The sequence below is a fragment of the Gouania willdenowi genome, chromosome 7 (genome assembly GCF_900634775.1).
Source record: "Gouania willdenowi chromosome 7, fGouWil2.1, whole genome shotgun sequence".
In the NCBI taxonomy this organism is placed as follows: domain Eukaryota; kingdom Metazoa; phylum Chordata; class Actinopteri; order Blenniiformes; family Gobiesocidae; genus Gouania; species Gouania willdenowi.
Window position 1 is genome coordinate 31,218,683 of NC_041050.1, and position 16,469 is coordinate 31,235,151.

General features: G+C 38.9%; 1 protein-coding gene across 1 annotated transcript in view; it reads left to right on the forward strand.

The window, feature by feature from the left end:
- slc16a4 (solute carrier family 16 member 4) overlaps window positions 1–16,469 on the forward strand; it is a 28,350-nt gene that overhangs the window by 3,790 nt on the left and 8,091 nt on the right. The window contains exons 3-8 of the mRNA XM_028451917.1: window positions 2,321–2,460; window positions 9,212–9,343; window positions 9,661–9,793; window positions 9,986–10,129; window positions 10,222–10,383; window positions 10,458–11,090. Of these exons, the coding sequence (XP_028307718.1) occupies window positions 9,227–9,343; window positions 9,661–9,793; window positions 9,986–10,129; window positions 10,222–10,383; window positions 10,458–11,090 (1,189 nt within the window). The 5' untranslated portion in view covers window positions 2,321–2,460; window positions 9,212–9,226. The remainder of the gene's footprint in view (window positions 1–2,320; window positions 2,461–9,211; window positions 9,344–9,660; window positions 9,794–9,985; window positions 10,130–10,221; window positions 10,384–10,457; window positions 11,091–16,469) is intronic.

Here is a 16,469-nt window from a genome sequence, read left to right on the forward strand (position 1 = left end):
AGACACTGCAGAGAGTTGCTAAAGCACAAAACATGTTCCCCGGGCTCATCCTCTAAGTCAGTGATTCTCAAATGGGGGTACGTGTACCTCTAGGGCAAAGTTTCTCCAATAGGGGTACGCGATGGCACTACAGGGGGTACTTGTGAGAGAGAGAGTAGAAAATTAACAAATAAAGTGTCAATCTTGGTCCCACCCCAGGCATGAGATGACCGGAAATTATAAAAACTATTATGTTAATAAATCTAGAGCAACTAAATAAATGTTTTTCAACCTTGGGGTCGGGACCCCATATGGGGCTGCCTAAAGTTTCTGAATTTTTCTTAAAAACCAACACAGTGTTTCTGTCCTTTCACTCTAGTTCAACTAAAATGCAGTTACAAAAATATCTGAGCTCAAACATAATTAGAAAACTAATTTGTGAAAAAATGTCTTGAAAAAAAAATCTTGATATCAAAATGGGGTCACGATCCAAACAAGGTTGGGAACCACTGCATTAAAGACTGTTTCATTACAAAATGAGATTCTTTATTCCATCATTATGCTCTATAGTCTATAGATTCAGAAATAAGAGAACGGGGGTACTTGGGTCAGAAGTTTGAGAACCAATGCCCTAGGGCAGTGGTTCCTAAACTTTTTGAGCCCAAGGTACACCAAAGGACAAGTAAAGATCTGAAGACACACCTTTAAAACACGTGTTATCACTCATATCATGTCCAATATCTGTAAATGTGCATAATTATTTACTAATGCCAAATACAATGTGACAAAGACGACTATATTACTCGTGAAATATTTATTAACAAAACGTAAAAAAAAAAAAATTAGGCATAGAGTTTGCCTCTGTATTATGAAATGAGTGCATACAAAGTAGTAAATTAAAAAAAAAAAATCATTTTTGTGTAGTTGTATATTGCAATAATAATGTATGGTTGTCACAAAATCCCACGGCACACACGGACTTGCCTCATGGCACACCAGTGTGCCACGGCACACCGTTTGGGAACCACTGCCCTAGTGCAGTGGTTCCCACTTTCTTGTCTTGTGTACCCCTTGAGCCTTTCTGTCATACCATGAGTACCCCTTCACTCATACGTGTTCACGATTCTCCAAAACTAGAACATAACACAACTGAATATTCAACACAAGTCATTTTATTTCATCTTCTTAAATTGAACAATTAATATTCAGGCATTATCTTCTTATTTAACTCAAATTAAACATAAAACGATGTTGCCTTCAAGGTAATAAAAATGATAAATGTAAGAAAACATTATTATAGTAAACGTTTGTATTATCAATACTAATATATTATGATTATATTGTTATTAAAGAAAAATAATAAAGTTGAAATTAGAAAAAATAAAAACATCATTTTATTGATGGACTCGTGAAATGACTGAGAATATTTTTTATTATCTTGGAAATAAATTCTTAATTTTTCCCCGTACCCCCTGCAATGTGCTCACGTACCCCTAGGGGTACGCGTACCGCTGGTTGGGAAACACTGCCTGAGGGTACGCAATGGCACTACAGGGGGTGAAAAATGAACAAATAAAGTGTCAATCTTGGTCCCATCCCAGACAACTATAGGAATAAATCTATTCAGGAGCCACTCAACCTTGGGGTGGGGACCCCATGTGTGGTCGTCTGAAATCTCTGAAAAAATAAATAGATTTTTGATTTTTTTTTAAATTATTATTTTATTATTATTTTTTTTAAAAACACACACGCAACTTGATTTCTATACTTTCACTTTATGAAATATAAATCTAGTTCAACTAAAATGCAATAAAACATTTTTTTTTTTTTTTTATTTATAAATCTGAGCTCAGACATGATCAAAAAACTAATTCTAGAAAGAAAAAAAATGTCTTTGGGGTTGCATGAAATTCTTGATATCATAATGGGGTCACAATCCAACAGAGGCTGGGAACCACTGCACTAAATACCGTTTCTTTCCACTTATTTACAAAACGAGATTCTTTAAAATCATCATCCATCATTATGCTGTATAGTTGTTTTTAAATAGTGTTCTAGAAGCAAAATGTTGTAGTCAGACAAAGGGGGGACTTGGACTCAGAAATAAGAGAAATGGGGGTACATGAGCCAAAAAATTAGAGAACTACTGCTCCAGGTTGTGTTCACAGCCTTTACTGTCAAAGGGAAACACTAGATCTTATTAGAATGTATAGGCAGCTATAACTCACTGGACCCAGCATGGCACAGCCAAACACACCAACACATCATTTTTAATGGGGATGCTTCTGCTGTTTTCTAATTATATTTTAAATAATTAATCCATGCCTCCTACTGGTTGCAGGTGTAACGCTCACCTCAAAGCATTTGTAATTCCAAGTGTCCTTCGACCAACCTGAGGATGGGAATCAGAGGATAAAACGTCTGGACTTTTATTCACCTGCAGTGCCTTAAGGTGTTTTATCAACTACGCCATCGTATCAGGTACCTACACCAGCCCTATAACATGTTTTCCACTGTTGTGTAATCAATCAGAAAAACACTAAATAATAATAAAAAAAAATCTCATTATACAGGAGGATTCAACAGACAGGTCCAAATAAAACTGGCCATTAAACCTCAATCATCTAGTAAAGATAAATGATCTTTTTGCTTCTTTCCTTAACAATGATTGTGACAGTGGAGATAAACCTCATAGATTCATGATTCAGCTAAACATTAAGACAATCATCACAGTGTGAATAGGTAATAGATTAACTGAGGGTCACTTTACAATGTTTCCAAGTACTGTATGTATGAGCACATACATTCTAAATCATGGTGTAACTTTTTTCCACTATTAAGGGAATCATTCATCTAGGGGCTGTCACTTTAACGCGTTGATTGCGATTAATTAATTACAGGAAAAAATAACGCTCCAAAAAAATAACGGCATTAATCTTTTTCTTTTTTTTAGCACTCCAAACAGCGCAGAACCTTTATTACTTCAAAAGTTCCCGGTACACCCAAAATACTGATGCACAGACTGCGATATCAGTTCCGTTTGCGTTCATTTTGTCTTTTAAAAACACTGGATGGAAAACTAAACTAAAGCCGAGTTGTGTGCACATTGTGCAAGAAAGAGTTTGCATTATCACCGGAGCTTTGTAGCCTCCGCTACCACCTGAATGCTAAGCATGTAGCAGCTAGCACAGACAGCTAGCGCGGACACTCGGACAGCGCTAACTGCTACATGCTGCACTCACGCTGGATAAACATTATTATCTGAAGGAGAGAGAAAGCAACATGTTCGGTGTCAGAAATGTGTTTTTACTGTTTATGATGTGCTAACTGATAGCACTACATATAACGTTTTATTTCACTTGTATTTTCTATTATTTGGAGATTGACAAAAGGACTATAGTCTCAAATTTATTTGTATAGCGCATTTCATACACAAGGCAACTCAATGTGCTTTACATGATAAAACATTCAACTGTTTAAAATCAATAAGAACATTTAAAATAATCAGTAAAATCAATTCAAATCATCAACAAACACATTACATCAACAACATGACCAAAAATCTCTCTCTCAATCATACGCAGCAGAGAAAAAAAGTGCCTTTAACTTTAAAAATGTTCACATGTGACGCTGACTTCAGCTCTGCTGGCAGTTTGTTTCACTTCTTTGCAGCATAACAACTAAAAGCAGCATCACCATGTTTACTGTGAACTCTGAGCTCCACTATCTGACCTGTGTCCATAGATCTGAGAGACCTGCTGGGTTCATACCTGACTAACATCTCACTGATGTATTCTGGACCAAACCCATTCACAGATTTATACACCAGCAGCAGAACTTTAAAGTCTATTCTGAGGCTGACTGGGAGCCAGTGTAAAGACTTGTTCTGACATCTTTGTTCTGGTTCAGACCCGAGCTGCAGCGTTCTGAACCAGCTGTAGCTGTTTGATGGTCGTTTGGGGGATTCCTGTCAGAAGACCATTACAATAGTCCAGTCTGCTGGAGATAAAAGCATGGACCAGTTTCTCCTGATCTTTCTGAGTCATTAAACCTTTCACTCTGGAGATGTTCTTTAGGTGGTAGAAGGTTGTTTTTGTGATAGATTTGATCTGACTGCTGAATGTAAGATCTGAGTCAATCAGAACACCAAGGTTTTTGACTTTGTCTTTAGTGTTTAAAGATCGAGACTCAAGATACTTGCTGATACTTGAGATGTTGCACTGTCAGCGTTTGCTTAGCTGACTGAGCTGATCATTCTTTAGCTGTAGGTTATCGGTTTGATGTTCAGAATAGATTTTTGTTTTGTTTTTTGTTTTTTTTTTCATTTTAAAATTCAAAAAATAAGATTGATATTCAAGACATTTTTCTTCATCAGGGTCGAGAAGGAATAAACCTAATGAACTCCAGTCGCTACTTAATGAAATGTTACAAGACACAAACAAACAAAGAAACAAAAAGCCTGGTTTTATGTTATCAGAAGTTGTTGTTTTCAAAGTAAGAGCACGAATGGGGTGAAAGAGGTTTTTCTTTAATCGTCGTCACTTCGCTGAGTCACACTCTGATCCATGTCCATCATCAACTTCTGTTACACAGCAGTGCTAAAATGTTTCCTCTCTTACTTTGAAAACAACAACTTCCGGTCACATCAAAACAGGCTTTTTTTCCCCCATTTTTTTAATTTAAAAAAATAAATAAAACCAACTGTGAAAATCAACCGGTTCTTAAAGTTTCATTCATCTCTTCTTGACCCTCATAACGAAAGATGTCTTGACTTTCTTATTTCTTAATTTTCTATACATTTTAAAATGAAAATCAAATGACCACTTTTTCTTTTTAAACTGTTTCTGAACAGAAAATCCAATGATCAAAACATACATTGACTAGAATAGTTATAAGTTATAAGCTCAGAATGTATTATTGGCACCAAAGAAAGAGATATGGTTCACTTACTTTCAGTCACATGGTTTTCCATCTCAGGCATTGTTTTTTTCTGCATAAATAAACAGAGTCATAATGGCATGACAGGCAGATCATGTCTTATCTGTGCACATACCTCAGATACTTTTCTGCTTTAAATTATTTTATGAAAAGAGGGTTGGTGTTTTCTCTTAATTATATTTTTAAATATATAATAACTATGTTTTTGTAATTTAAAATATCTGTTTCTGTGTCATTTAATGTGAAAATCAGCTTTTTTTTTTTTGGATTTGCTATTTTATTTTAAGCAGGTCTAATACCTCTTGATGTCAACAAATAAAAGGAGTTCTCAAATAACATCAGTAATCGTTGGCAAATTTAACCTGTTTCAGCTCATCTGCCTGTAAATGTGTCCACAGTTTTGGATTACGAGCATACGCCTCAGCTTGGAGGCTTTTGCATGTTTTTAAAGATCCTGCAGTGTTTTTGGTTTTTTTTTTGGTTTTTTTCACCTTTCACTGACATGAGGATGTGTTGCACAACTTCTTCTTTCCTCACCTACTGTACATTCTGAGACCTGCAGATGCTGTTGACGTGACGTGATTTGCTGCAACATGCCCACAGCAATAAAAGGCAGACAGTTTAATGCTACATTTTAATCACCCTGACTTACCTTTGCAGATGTGTTCAGAGGAAATTAAAACGCAGGTAATTTGTTTTGGGGTTGGTTAAACGGAGTGTTTATCCAAAGGTTCCACTATAAGAAGACGTCTCATTAACTCTATTGTCTTTATTTCCTCTGCATACTTTCAACATTTATATGTACTGTAAAAAGGAGCTGAAATCGGATGTTTTTGGTTTGAATGCTTTGATGTTTTAAATTATCGCTCAGAGAAAAAAAAAACAAAGAGGAAATGTTGGTTAAACAGAAACAGACCTTAGAGAACTATATTCAGCTCAGTAACTGCACTGGATCTAAAAGGGGAGAAACTACCACTAGTCACACTTGTAGTGGCAATTTCTCAGAGGAAGAATGCAGTATCACAGAGAATGCAGCGTTAATCGCGCACACACACACACACACACACACACACACACACACACACACTACAAAGCACTGAACTCCAATCCCCCAATGCTCTCACATTCACAAACATGCACTCAAGCACACTCTGAGGACAACTTGTTAACAGCACACGGAGGAAACGTTGCCCGCACTACACTGGCCCAATTCATTCCACTTTTTAATCCGCTCTGGACCCTCTGTTTCATTTGGTGCCGGCGCCTTACACACGTCTAAGTCAGACTGACTCACTGTTTACCACACATTCTCCTCCTACTTATTTAAAGGTGACTTTTGTTCACAGCATGGTGTGATAAAGGTATTTGGGTTGAACTGTGTGAAATGGGTTTTCTATATATCTGTTCGAAGGTAAGGTAAGGTAAGGTAAGAGGTTCCCACCCCTACTTGTGAATGAATGTGATTACAAATACTTAATTTGGGTGTGTGTGTGTGTGTGTGTGTGTCACTTTGTGGTAAGGCCACATTCTTTGTTGAGAGGTTGTTTTTACTCCAAGCAATTTCTTTTCTACGCTGGAGGTGATCAATACGTCCTTTTTCATATTTTACGCTCACATGTACGAGTTACGTGACATTTTTCGTAGTTTCATGTTCATTTTGGAGTTTGCGCTAAAATGTGCTGACATTTCTCTCAATGTGCGCACAGTTTAATGTCTTAAAGTTTACGTTCTCCAGCCTTCAGAGGACACACATATAGTTCAAAACTTGTCAGGCTTCTTGAAGTTGACAAACATCCTTTTGCCCTACAGGCAGAGAACTTGCTGTGTGTGCAGGTGCTTTCTGTAGAAAGCTTGACCATAATGTAAACATTGATGATGAATGCCCTGCAGTGCAGTAGCAGAGGAAAGTTGTAAGTGTAACAGCATTTAGTTTGAGTTGTGACTGACTGCTGTTTCAGCATGTGGAAGCATCCCTCCTGCCTGCGGCAGAAAACTTTTAAAGTAATGTAAGGCCAACACTTCAGGACTTAAAGGTGTAGTCCGTAATCCTGTTAAGAAACTCTTTTTGTTATTCGGGGTGAAATTATCCTTCCATCCTGAGAATCTATTTATAAATACAAAGAACGTCTGCGTGCGTGTGTGTGTGTGTGTGTGTGTGTGTGTGTGGAGCACATTTAATAATGATAATGGCTTGGATTTATATAGCGCTTTCTTCAAAGAGACTCAAAGCAAGTTACAGAAACCATTACTCATTCACACCAGTCACTCACGCAGTCATACCGGTGGTGGTAAGCTACAATGTAGCCACAGCTGCCCTAGGGCAGACTGACAGAGGCGTGGCTGCCATTTCGCGCCTACAGCCCCTCTGACCACCACCAACATTCATGCACAATTCATACAAGGCAATGTGGCTTGCCCAAGGACACAACGACAATGACTCGGATTTAAACCCCCAACCCTTCGGTTACTGGACAACCCACTCTACCACTGAGCCATGGTCTCCCTGACGCAGTGTGTGCATCCATTATTTTGGATTTATTTGGTGTAGCAAAACGTTTATTTTCATTTTACTTTGAACGCGAGTGAGACCGGACATGAGGGGGGAGGGGCGTCTCTGGCTCTGTACTTTGAACACATGCCTGCAAAGTCCGCGTAAACATGCACATTTCTCCACGAACACAGCATAAACGCTGATATTTTCACCACGTGTTCATAACCTAATGCACACCTTGGGTGAGAGTTACAACAACGAAAGTTTGAAATAGACTCAAATAGTTCCCGGAAGTTATTGGCGGGCAATGGCAGTGCCTGTGCTTAAAGCGAACAGCGAAACATGGCATTGTAAACGCTGATATTGTCAGCACAAGTTCATAACCTAATGCACTCCTTGGATGTACATGACATGTTTGTGTGTAATTTATTTTCCCACTGGGTGTTTTGAGTTTTTGCATGCCAAAGGAGGGTCTACGGACAGGGGATGACATTTATTATCCATTTGCTTAAGTCCAGCAAACATTGGTGCAAACTTTATTTATCCATTTATCATGCACATGTCCCATAAAATTAAACCAGGGAAATTGCACACTCTATTTTACTTTGCACACGCAAATATACCCCTTTATAACACTACAGAGTACAGAGTATGTACACCTCTTTGTACGTTCAACCTTCAAACACATACTCATTTGCCAATAACCGACAACTCTACTTAAGCTCCTCCCACTATATGTATACATACTTCTGACGGGCAGTGAACTAGTAGTCCTAAAACAATGAACAACAGCATAACAACATTGGAAACTAGAGTATTAATAGAGCATTGCCACAAATTACACATTGACTCTATGTATCTCATCAAAAAAGCAAAAATATGGCAAGGTCTACGTTGCTTTGCGCTAGCTAAACATGCTTGATGCCCTCTGCCACCACGTACTTGTGTGAAAGTGAATTTTTCCGCTTTGAAAAACATGAAAAGAAAACGCAGAAAAATACTTTGTGTGGAGAGCAATTTAAGATTCAGACTGTGTGCATCCTCTCAACTATACTCTTCTCATTAAGTCTAGTGAAGTTTGTGTTCAGGATGATGAATATGTTGTATTATTGCTATATGTTCAATTAACAAATGTTTGGTTCGAAAATAAAATATGTTGTTTCTCACTAGGCTAACTGGTTAAATAAATCAAGTGATAATTCTGGATAAGATGTTTTATTGTGTGCTTACCTAATATCAGTTTTTTTTTTTTTTTTTTGTTACATATTATCCCTAGAATTCAGTGACAAATTTCACCGTAGGGATACATTGTATATTATATTACATTAATATGTGTTTGAAGTGTGCAGTAGTAGGGGGTTTAGGTTAAATGTCTGAAGGGGAACGAAGCTATGAAAAGTTTGGGAACCACTGGTCTATATGTAATCAAACCTTCTATATAGACTCCGACCAATCCCTGCCAATCGGTTTAAATGGAAGGAACCAATCAGATGCCTTCATGTCTCGTGCTGCCCATGCCCCCCTCTATCCAGCGTACACACTCCACAATAGTATTGTAGTATATGGCAGATATGCTGATAAGTTTTCGACATTATTTGTTGCTATTGGTGCAAATACCTAAATAAGTGTCTGAATTAGATCATAACTGAGTAAACATAAACACGTGACTATGTAAACCATGCTCCTAATTGTATCATGTGATATGTTCAGTATGTTCATGACCAGATGTTTATACTCACGACCAGATGTTGATGATTATAATCAGATGAATGAGGATCCTTAACCTTCCTTTTTGTCTCTAAGTGACACCAGGTCATCATGAACTTGTTCAGAAAAGATGCCATGTCCACCAAGAAGGAAAAGGAGAAGGAGATCCTCTATGAGGACCCTCCGGATGGGGGATGGGGCTGGATGGTTGTCCTTCACTGTTTTTTGGTATGTAAAGCCTGTATAATCATCAATGATAAATAATAATACTACTGATAGTATAACCAGTTTGAAGAGCAAAGGGTAGGTAGTAACAAAGTTATCAACATAATTTAAAGCTTTAATAGACCAATATTTGTCAATGTGTGACCCAGTGACTCAATAGTGACAAATTAAAGAAACAAATACTACAGGAAAATGATTAATGTGTATGTGTACATTTGCCAAGAAGGAGTAAAAATAGCAGATAATAAATGAAAAACCTTCATTTTCAAGAGAAATGTAGTAACTCACCGACTGTCCTTTCCCTGGCTGTGCTTGTACAGGTGAATGTCCTTGTGATGGGAACCCTAAAAAGCTTTGGGATCTTCTTTGTGGCATTCCAAGATGAATTCGGAGGCTCAGCTGAGAGCATTAGCTGGATTGGCTCAATTATGTCGAGTCTTCGTCTGTCTGGAGGTTTGGAAATCAGAGATTTGATTGAATTGATCTGAAACGTTTAATTTATTTATGATTATTGTTTTATATAATAGCCTGGATACCCCATTCTTTCTTTTAATAACTGTCTCTCTTTGATATGATTGGCTAATAAAATGTTCTACCTAAATGGTTGTCAGAGAGTGATGACTTTGTCTCTGTAATCCCCTGTAGCACCCCTTGCCTCTGTGGCCTGTGCCAAGGTGGGAACCAGGGTGACGTCCATCACCGGAGCATTGCTGGTTAGCGGAGGTTTCATCATCAGTATTTTTGCCACCAATGTTGTTTACCTTTACATCAGCATGGGAGTGATTGTCGGTGAGTTCTAAGGAGCTGGCGACTTTCAAAGGAATCATATTTCTGTGTCTGTGTTTCCCTGACTTTGACTATTATTGTGTTGGTTTTTGTAGGACTGGGTTTTGCACTACTTTACCAGTCCTTCTCAGTGGTAACAGCTCTCTACTTTCGAAAAAGGTTAGCAACGGCGTACGCCATCGGCCGATCTGGGATGGGTTTGACTTTCGCTCTTGCTCCTTTCACTCAGCTGCTTCTGGACCAGTTTGCTTGGCAAGGTAGACGAGACAAAGTTTTATATGAGTGTGTGCTTGTACAGTTTACTGTACGTGTTAAACTCTGTCTGTTTCAGGTGCAATGCTGATTCTAGGAGGACTCATGCTAAACCTGGTAGCCTCTGGGATGCTTCTGAGACCCCTGAATGTGAAGCCCCCAGGTTCAAATCCTACCTCCCCTGCTATCCAAAAAAGCCCCGCTATTTCCCTGAAGTGCTTTGTTGAGAAGGAGACCAAGACCTGCTCAAATGGCTCCTCACTTTTATCTAATGGCGTTTCTCACCCTTCAGTTCCTCCTCCAGCTCACAGGGACATTGACGAGAAACATGGACCAAGGACTGAGGGACTGGCCGAGCAGTCAGTTAAACCTGAACTAACCAAACTGGTCCTCAATGGAGTAAATGGACATGAACCCCATCAGGACTTCAGTCAATGTAAACCCTTGAGTCCAGATGGCTCAGCAGAGTTTAATGGTACTATGAACGGCTCCAGCATGGTTGGATCACACACCAGCATGCAGAGTGAGGCGCCTGTCGTAAAAGCCAAAGTGCTGGATTTTTCTTTGCTGAAAGATCCGTTTTTTTGTATCTACACTTGGTCACTGGTCTTCAGTCAGCTGGCTTACTTCATCCCCTACTTCCACCTGTCTGCCAGAGCTCGAACCCTGGGCATCGATGCAATGGATGCTTCCTTTATCATCTCTGTGGCAGGTGAGGTGTACCGTGGTAATTATTATGAATGAGCAAAGGCAGTTGTACAAGAAAACCTCTGATGACACCTAGTATCTGTATATCGGTAGATGCCTCTGACAAAGACTGACAGTTGGCAGTCGAAACATGTCAGGAGATCAGTGTTTAAATTCCTGAAAAAAGTTGTCTGAATCAGTCAATCAATCAATCTTTATTTATAAAAAGTGCTTTTCACAGACAGCATCACTGCAGCCCCCAGTGCAGAGGGCCCCCTCCGAGGAAACACTGGGATAGTAATCCTAAAAGATAAATCTAAAAACTATAAAAATCACATAAAAGAACAATCCCAAAACTATAAAAACAACAAAGGAAGACAATAAAAACATGAAAGACAACAATCCTAAAATGAATATATAATTAGTTAAAAGCTCATTTAAAATTATGAACGTTCTCTGCAGCCCCAATGAAACCTTAACATGATTATTTGGATTTAGCTTGGGACGCATAAATTCCAAATAAATGAATTAAAATAAAATGAATGTGTCAAAAGCCACAGTCAGCACATGAGCCCAGACAAACCAGCAAAAAATCTGAATGATCTGCTTTTTCATGTGCAATGTAGTTTTTAACACCATCCAATTTGATGTCTGAAAAACTAGGATTTGGATTCTGCCCAGAAATAAAACTGTTTGTTTTTAATTAATAGATGCGACCCATGATATTATTTTTATTAGGTAAAATCATACTCTATGCCTTATGGATCAATGAATCAAACATCAATTACTCCAAAAAAGAAAGGAAAATGGTTGAAATCAAGGGTGGAAAGTTTGTTTAAATCTTCACCCTAGATGTGTGCATGGAAGTGTCAAAAAAACACACATTACAAAATATTTAAATAACTACAAAGTCCTAACTTTGCTTCTATTATTAGTGGATTTCAGGTCTATTCAATGCATTCCCTTGGCATGACCAAGACATGATAGGTTTAGAGTGCGACCTGCACAGGTTCCCAGTCTCTCCCAAGGCAAACATCAAGAAAAAGACAATCAGTTACACACACACTCACCCTCTATATATAATGTTACCAATTAGCCTGTCATGTTTTAGACTGTGGTTGATATCTACAGTACAGAACAACATGCACATGTGAGCAGAACATGCTGCATCTATACAGATAGCAAGGTTTTAACCAAGTACGTTCTGCTAAAGCACTCATCTGATCACAAGTCACTGATATACTGTGCAATCAGTGACATTTATCAATAACAGCCAATGAGTGAATCACACAGACAAAGGACCGTCATTAGGTAGAGAGAGTGAAATCCTGTTACGATGTTGTCTCTTTTATCTTACGGGTCTGGTCATTAGCTTCATTGATTTTTCATTATAACACCAACAACACTCAGTGGTTATTTCATCATCTTAACATTGTGTCTAGTTAAGTTCGTGTTCAAAAATAACAAAATGAATACACATGCTCGAAGAAATTTCTGATTTACAATTACGAATATTATTTAATGAATGGAAACTATGCTACGCTATCCAAAGCAGTGAGTCTTTGTGTGTCTGCAGCAGTTTGAAGTGGCCCAGGCTTCTTTAAGACTGGATTCTAAGAAGTGATGCAAAAAGTGCTGAACTTCTGGGCATTAATTATTTGTGAGCTGCTCAGACTCTGCAGTCTTATGTAATGAATGTGCTTACATAAAAGCTGAACTTTGGTCCACTGTCTAGGACGGGCGGATTGAGCAGTATGCCATTGATGAGGCCACTTCATACAAACAAAAAACGGCATTAACATGTGAGCACACGGGTGTAATTCTGGAGGTAGCGTTTGGTCAGGCTTTGTGAATTATTGAAATACTCCATAAGGGGTTATACATTTATGAGGAACATGCTTGTTTATAATCCGCCCCTTGGTAATCAGTTGTCGGCCCTTACTGTACTTATTGTATATATTGAAAGTCTTCCTTAGATGTGATTAATGATGTACTAAGAGAAGAAATGATCGCAGGTTCAGCGTCTTTGTTTACTCTGTGTTGAAATGTAGTGACTTTAGGCTGAAAAACACATTTTGTTCATTTTCATTTTCATTATTTATTTATTTGGCACACGTTAAAAAAAAAACCTATATTTAAGGTGCAAGGAGGGAACGAAGCCCAAAGGACTTGTAAAATGAACACAAATAATTGAAAAGGCTAACAAACAAGCACTTGTAAAATCAGGAGACAAAATGCACAATTAAACTTTGATGTATGAGGAAAACCGTTACAGGTAACCGTAAATGTGGCCCTGACAATACACAGATGTGAATACAAACATAATATTACACACGGATTGTAATCATGGTGGCATAGAGTAAAGTGAGAGAGGGCATGTAGTTATTAGGTGAGGATCGAGGATATGGATCTTTTTTGGGGAGGTAAAATATTCCGAAGCACACGGCCTCTGTATTCATAAATGTTATAATTTGGACACAAATGTACTACAGTCCTCTTGTGTAGTTTTATATGCCACAGAGAAATTCTACTGAAGAATTAAGTTGTCCACATTCGTTGATTGTGCGTGTGTTTGCTCAGTTGAGGTTTGTGCCAGTGAAGACAGGGTCTTTTCATCTGGACATCTTGTTCTGTCATATTTTTTAGTCATGGTGGTGGGAGACGGAGAGAGTGCGAAAGAGACACGGTACCATGCCACCATAGAGCCACCATATCCATCTCCTGCTGTTCTCCTTTCTCCAGACACTTTACTTGTCATCCAGGCCCATTGAATTGGCAAGGGCAAAGATGGGCCACTAACTCCCGGGTCAGTCTGTTCATCGACTAGCTTGCTGGTGTCGCTAAGCAACAGTTCAGTAAGGTTGTTGGCGTAATGACAAGTGGGGCTCCCAGTTTTGTTTGTGCTGGGACCTAAAGCAGCCGATACTTTACAGAGGAGCAGTGGGAAAGAAAAGGGAAGGCAGCACAAGCAGGCAGCATCTTCAGAGACGCTGAAAGAACCAGAAAAAAGCTTTTTATAAGCCTTTTCTTTAGTCCTCTCACACACACACACACACACACACAATGCCCGTATGCCTGTCCTGCGTGCCTGAGTCGTCTATATTCTCACGTTTGGCCATACTGTACAAATGTCCTTCATGCACTTTGCCTCAGGTGCTACTTGGAGAGACCAAATTTAAACAGCATTATACTGAGTTTGAACAGACACAGCTGCAGGGCTCAACCAACCTGCTGAGGCTAAAAGACACAAACTTGTCCACATGCGAGCAGGGGACGCCCCAGGACTCGTCTTAGGTCACGTAGGAGGAGGACACACAAACACTGCACAGCTGCCTCATGTCATCTGTTTAACCTTGGTAGAGAGACATGCTTTAGATCCTGTTATGTAAGGAGTGCCAAGGTGTTCACTGACGAGACATTTCATTCAATACTTTACAGTTATACAGTTTTACCTGAAGTTTTATACATAAAGGCTGACATTATGCTGTCATTATTATGACGTGACACCTGTCATTAGCATGAATAAGGTGTCATGAAGGCTGTTATTAAGTGTTGTTTGTTACCCTAACCCTTTGTTAACCTAACACGTAACCCTAACCACCTGGCATACCGGGCTTCATCTCGGTGGGCAGTCGACCAAAAGTGTGCCGGTCCGCTACGTTTTTGTTTTTGTTTTTTTGGCAAGCAAGTGGAGGCAGACATGGAAACCCTAGTTTTAATGAGCAAAATGTGGCAATCAATAGTGAAAAAGGGCAAAAATGTGGAACAAAAAGAGGCAAAATGTAAGGAAAAAAAGGAAACAAGTGGTATTTATTGGGCAAAAGTTAGCTTACTTAGATGAAAAGTGGCTTACTTAGATGAAAAGAAAGGTCAGAAATTGGATAAAGGTCTCAAAAAGAACTTCCAAAAATGAAAAAAAGGGAGATTTATTGGCAAAAGGTAGCATAAGTCTGAAAAAAGTGTCTGAACTTTTTTGAAAGGGGACAGAATTGGGACAAAGGAAATAGGTAAAAGGTGATTAAAAAGTTTCCCCCTTTTGAGGTTTTCTGGGGGAATAATAATTAAAATTAAGACATAAAGAGCCACATGTTGAGAATTACTGACTTAATAACAGCTTCTACGTGGTGTCCACTGCTAATGTAATGGGCTGGTCTGGACAGAAAATGCCAGAGCTGATTTTTTGTCCCAGTCCACCCTTGCCTCCACCTAACCCAAAAAATGCCAGCATAGCTCCAAAGGTGTCATAATTTAGCGAACGACACTTAATGACACATTATTAATGCTAATGACAGCCTAATAACCCTGTAGGTCTTACAGCTGAATATACGATACTTGTGTTGGACGTCTTACTAGCAGCAGCCTGTGGAGCGCTGCTGCTGCAGAGCTGGTGTGATGGAGTTGGTTTCATTGATCAATGACTCGGTGCAGTGTGTTTGTAGCTATTCCTGCAACAGTCAATACGCCACTGCAGTTCCTGCGTCGACTATCACGTTCCCGATGACCTCAGCATAAAGCAGTCCATTTCTACCTAGTCATCATAGTGGAAGAAACGACCTGCCACACGAAAGGCAGTGCATAGTAAGTAGTCGGTGGGGTGTTGTTGGTGTAAAGCAGATGTTCACGCTTCTCACGGCAATGTAATGTCAGGACAGCAATAGAAAAGATTTCATTCTTGGTGACTTTCAGAGTAGACAAAGAGCAGCTTTACCGTCTTTATCTTCATTTTTACAAACTGTATAAAGAGATTTTCTACTATAAATCCCCACATTAAGTTCTTTGTGTCAAGTTGGAGCTTGTACCTCGGTGCACATGCCTTCCTTAGTGTTCTATACTCACTCACTCTGACTCTAACTTTTCCTTCATGATCATCTAATACCAGTGTTTTTTGCTTTTTAAGAACTTTATGGTAACGCTTTACTTGAAGTTTTATACAGTGGATATAAAAACTTTTTCCACCTTTAATGTGACGTAAAACCTGTACAATGCAATTGACAAACAGACTGAAACCTTTAAAGGGGAAAATAAAAAATACAAAACATAAGATGGTTGCATAAACATGCACACCCTTAAACTAATACTTTGTTGCAGCACCTTTGAGACTTTATTACAGCACTCAGTCTTCTTGGGTAAGAGTCTATCAGTGTGGCACATCTTGATTAGGCAATATTTGCCCACTCTTCTTTACAAAACCGCTCCAAATCTGACAGATTACGAGGGCATCTCTTCCCTCTTCAGATCACCCCACAGATGTTCAATCTGATTCACGTCTGGACTCTGGCTGGGCCGTTCCAAAAACCTCAATCTTATTCTGGTGAAGCCATTCTTTAGTTGATTTAGCTGTGTGCTTAGGGTCATTGTCGTGTTGAAAGATAAAATTCCTCTTCAGCTTTCTAACAGAAACCTG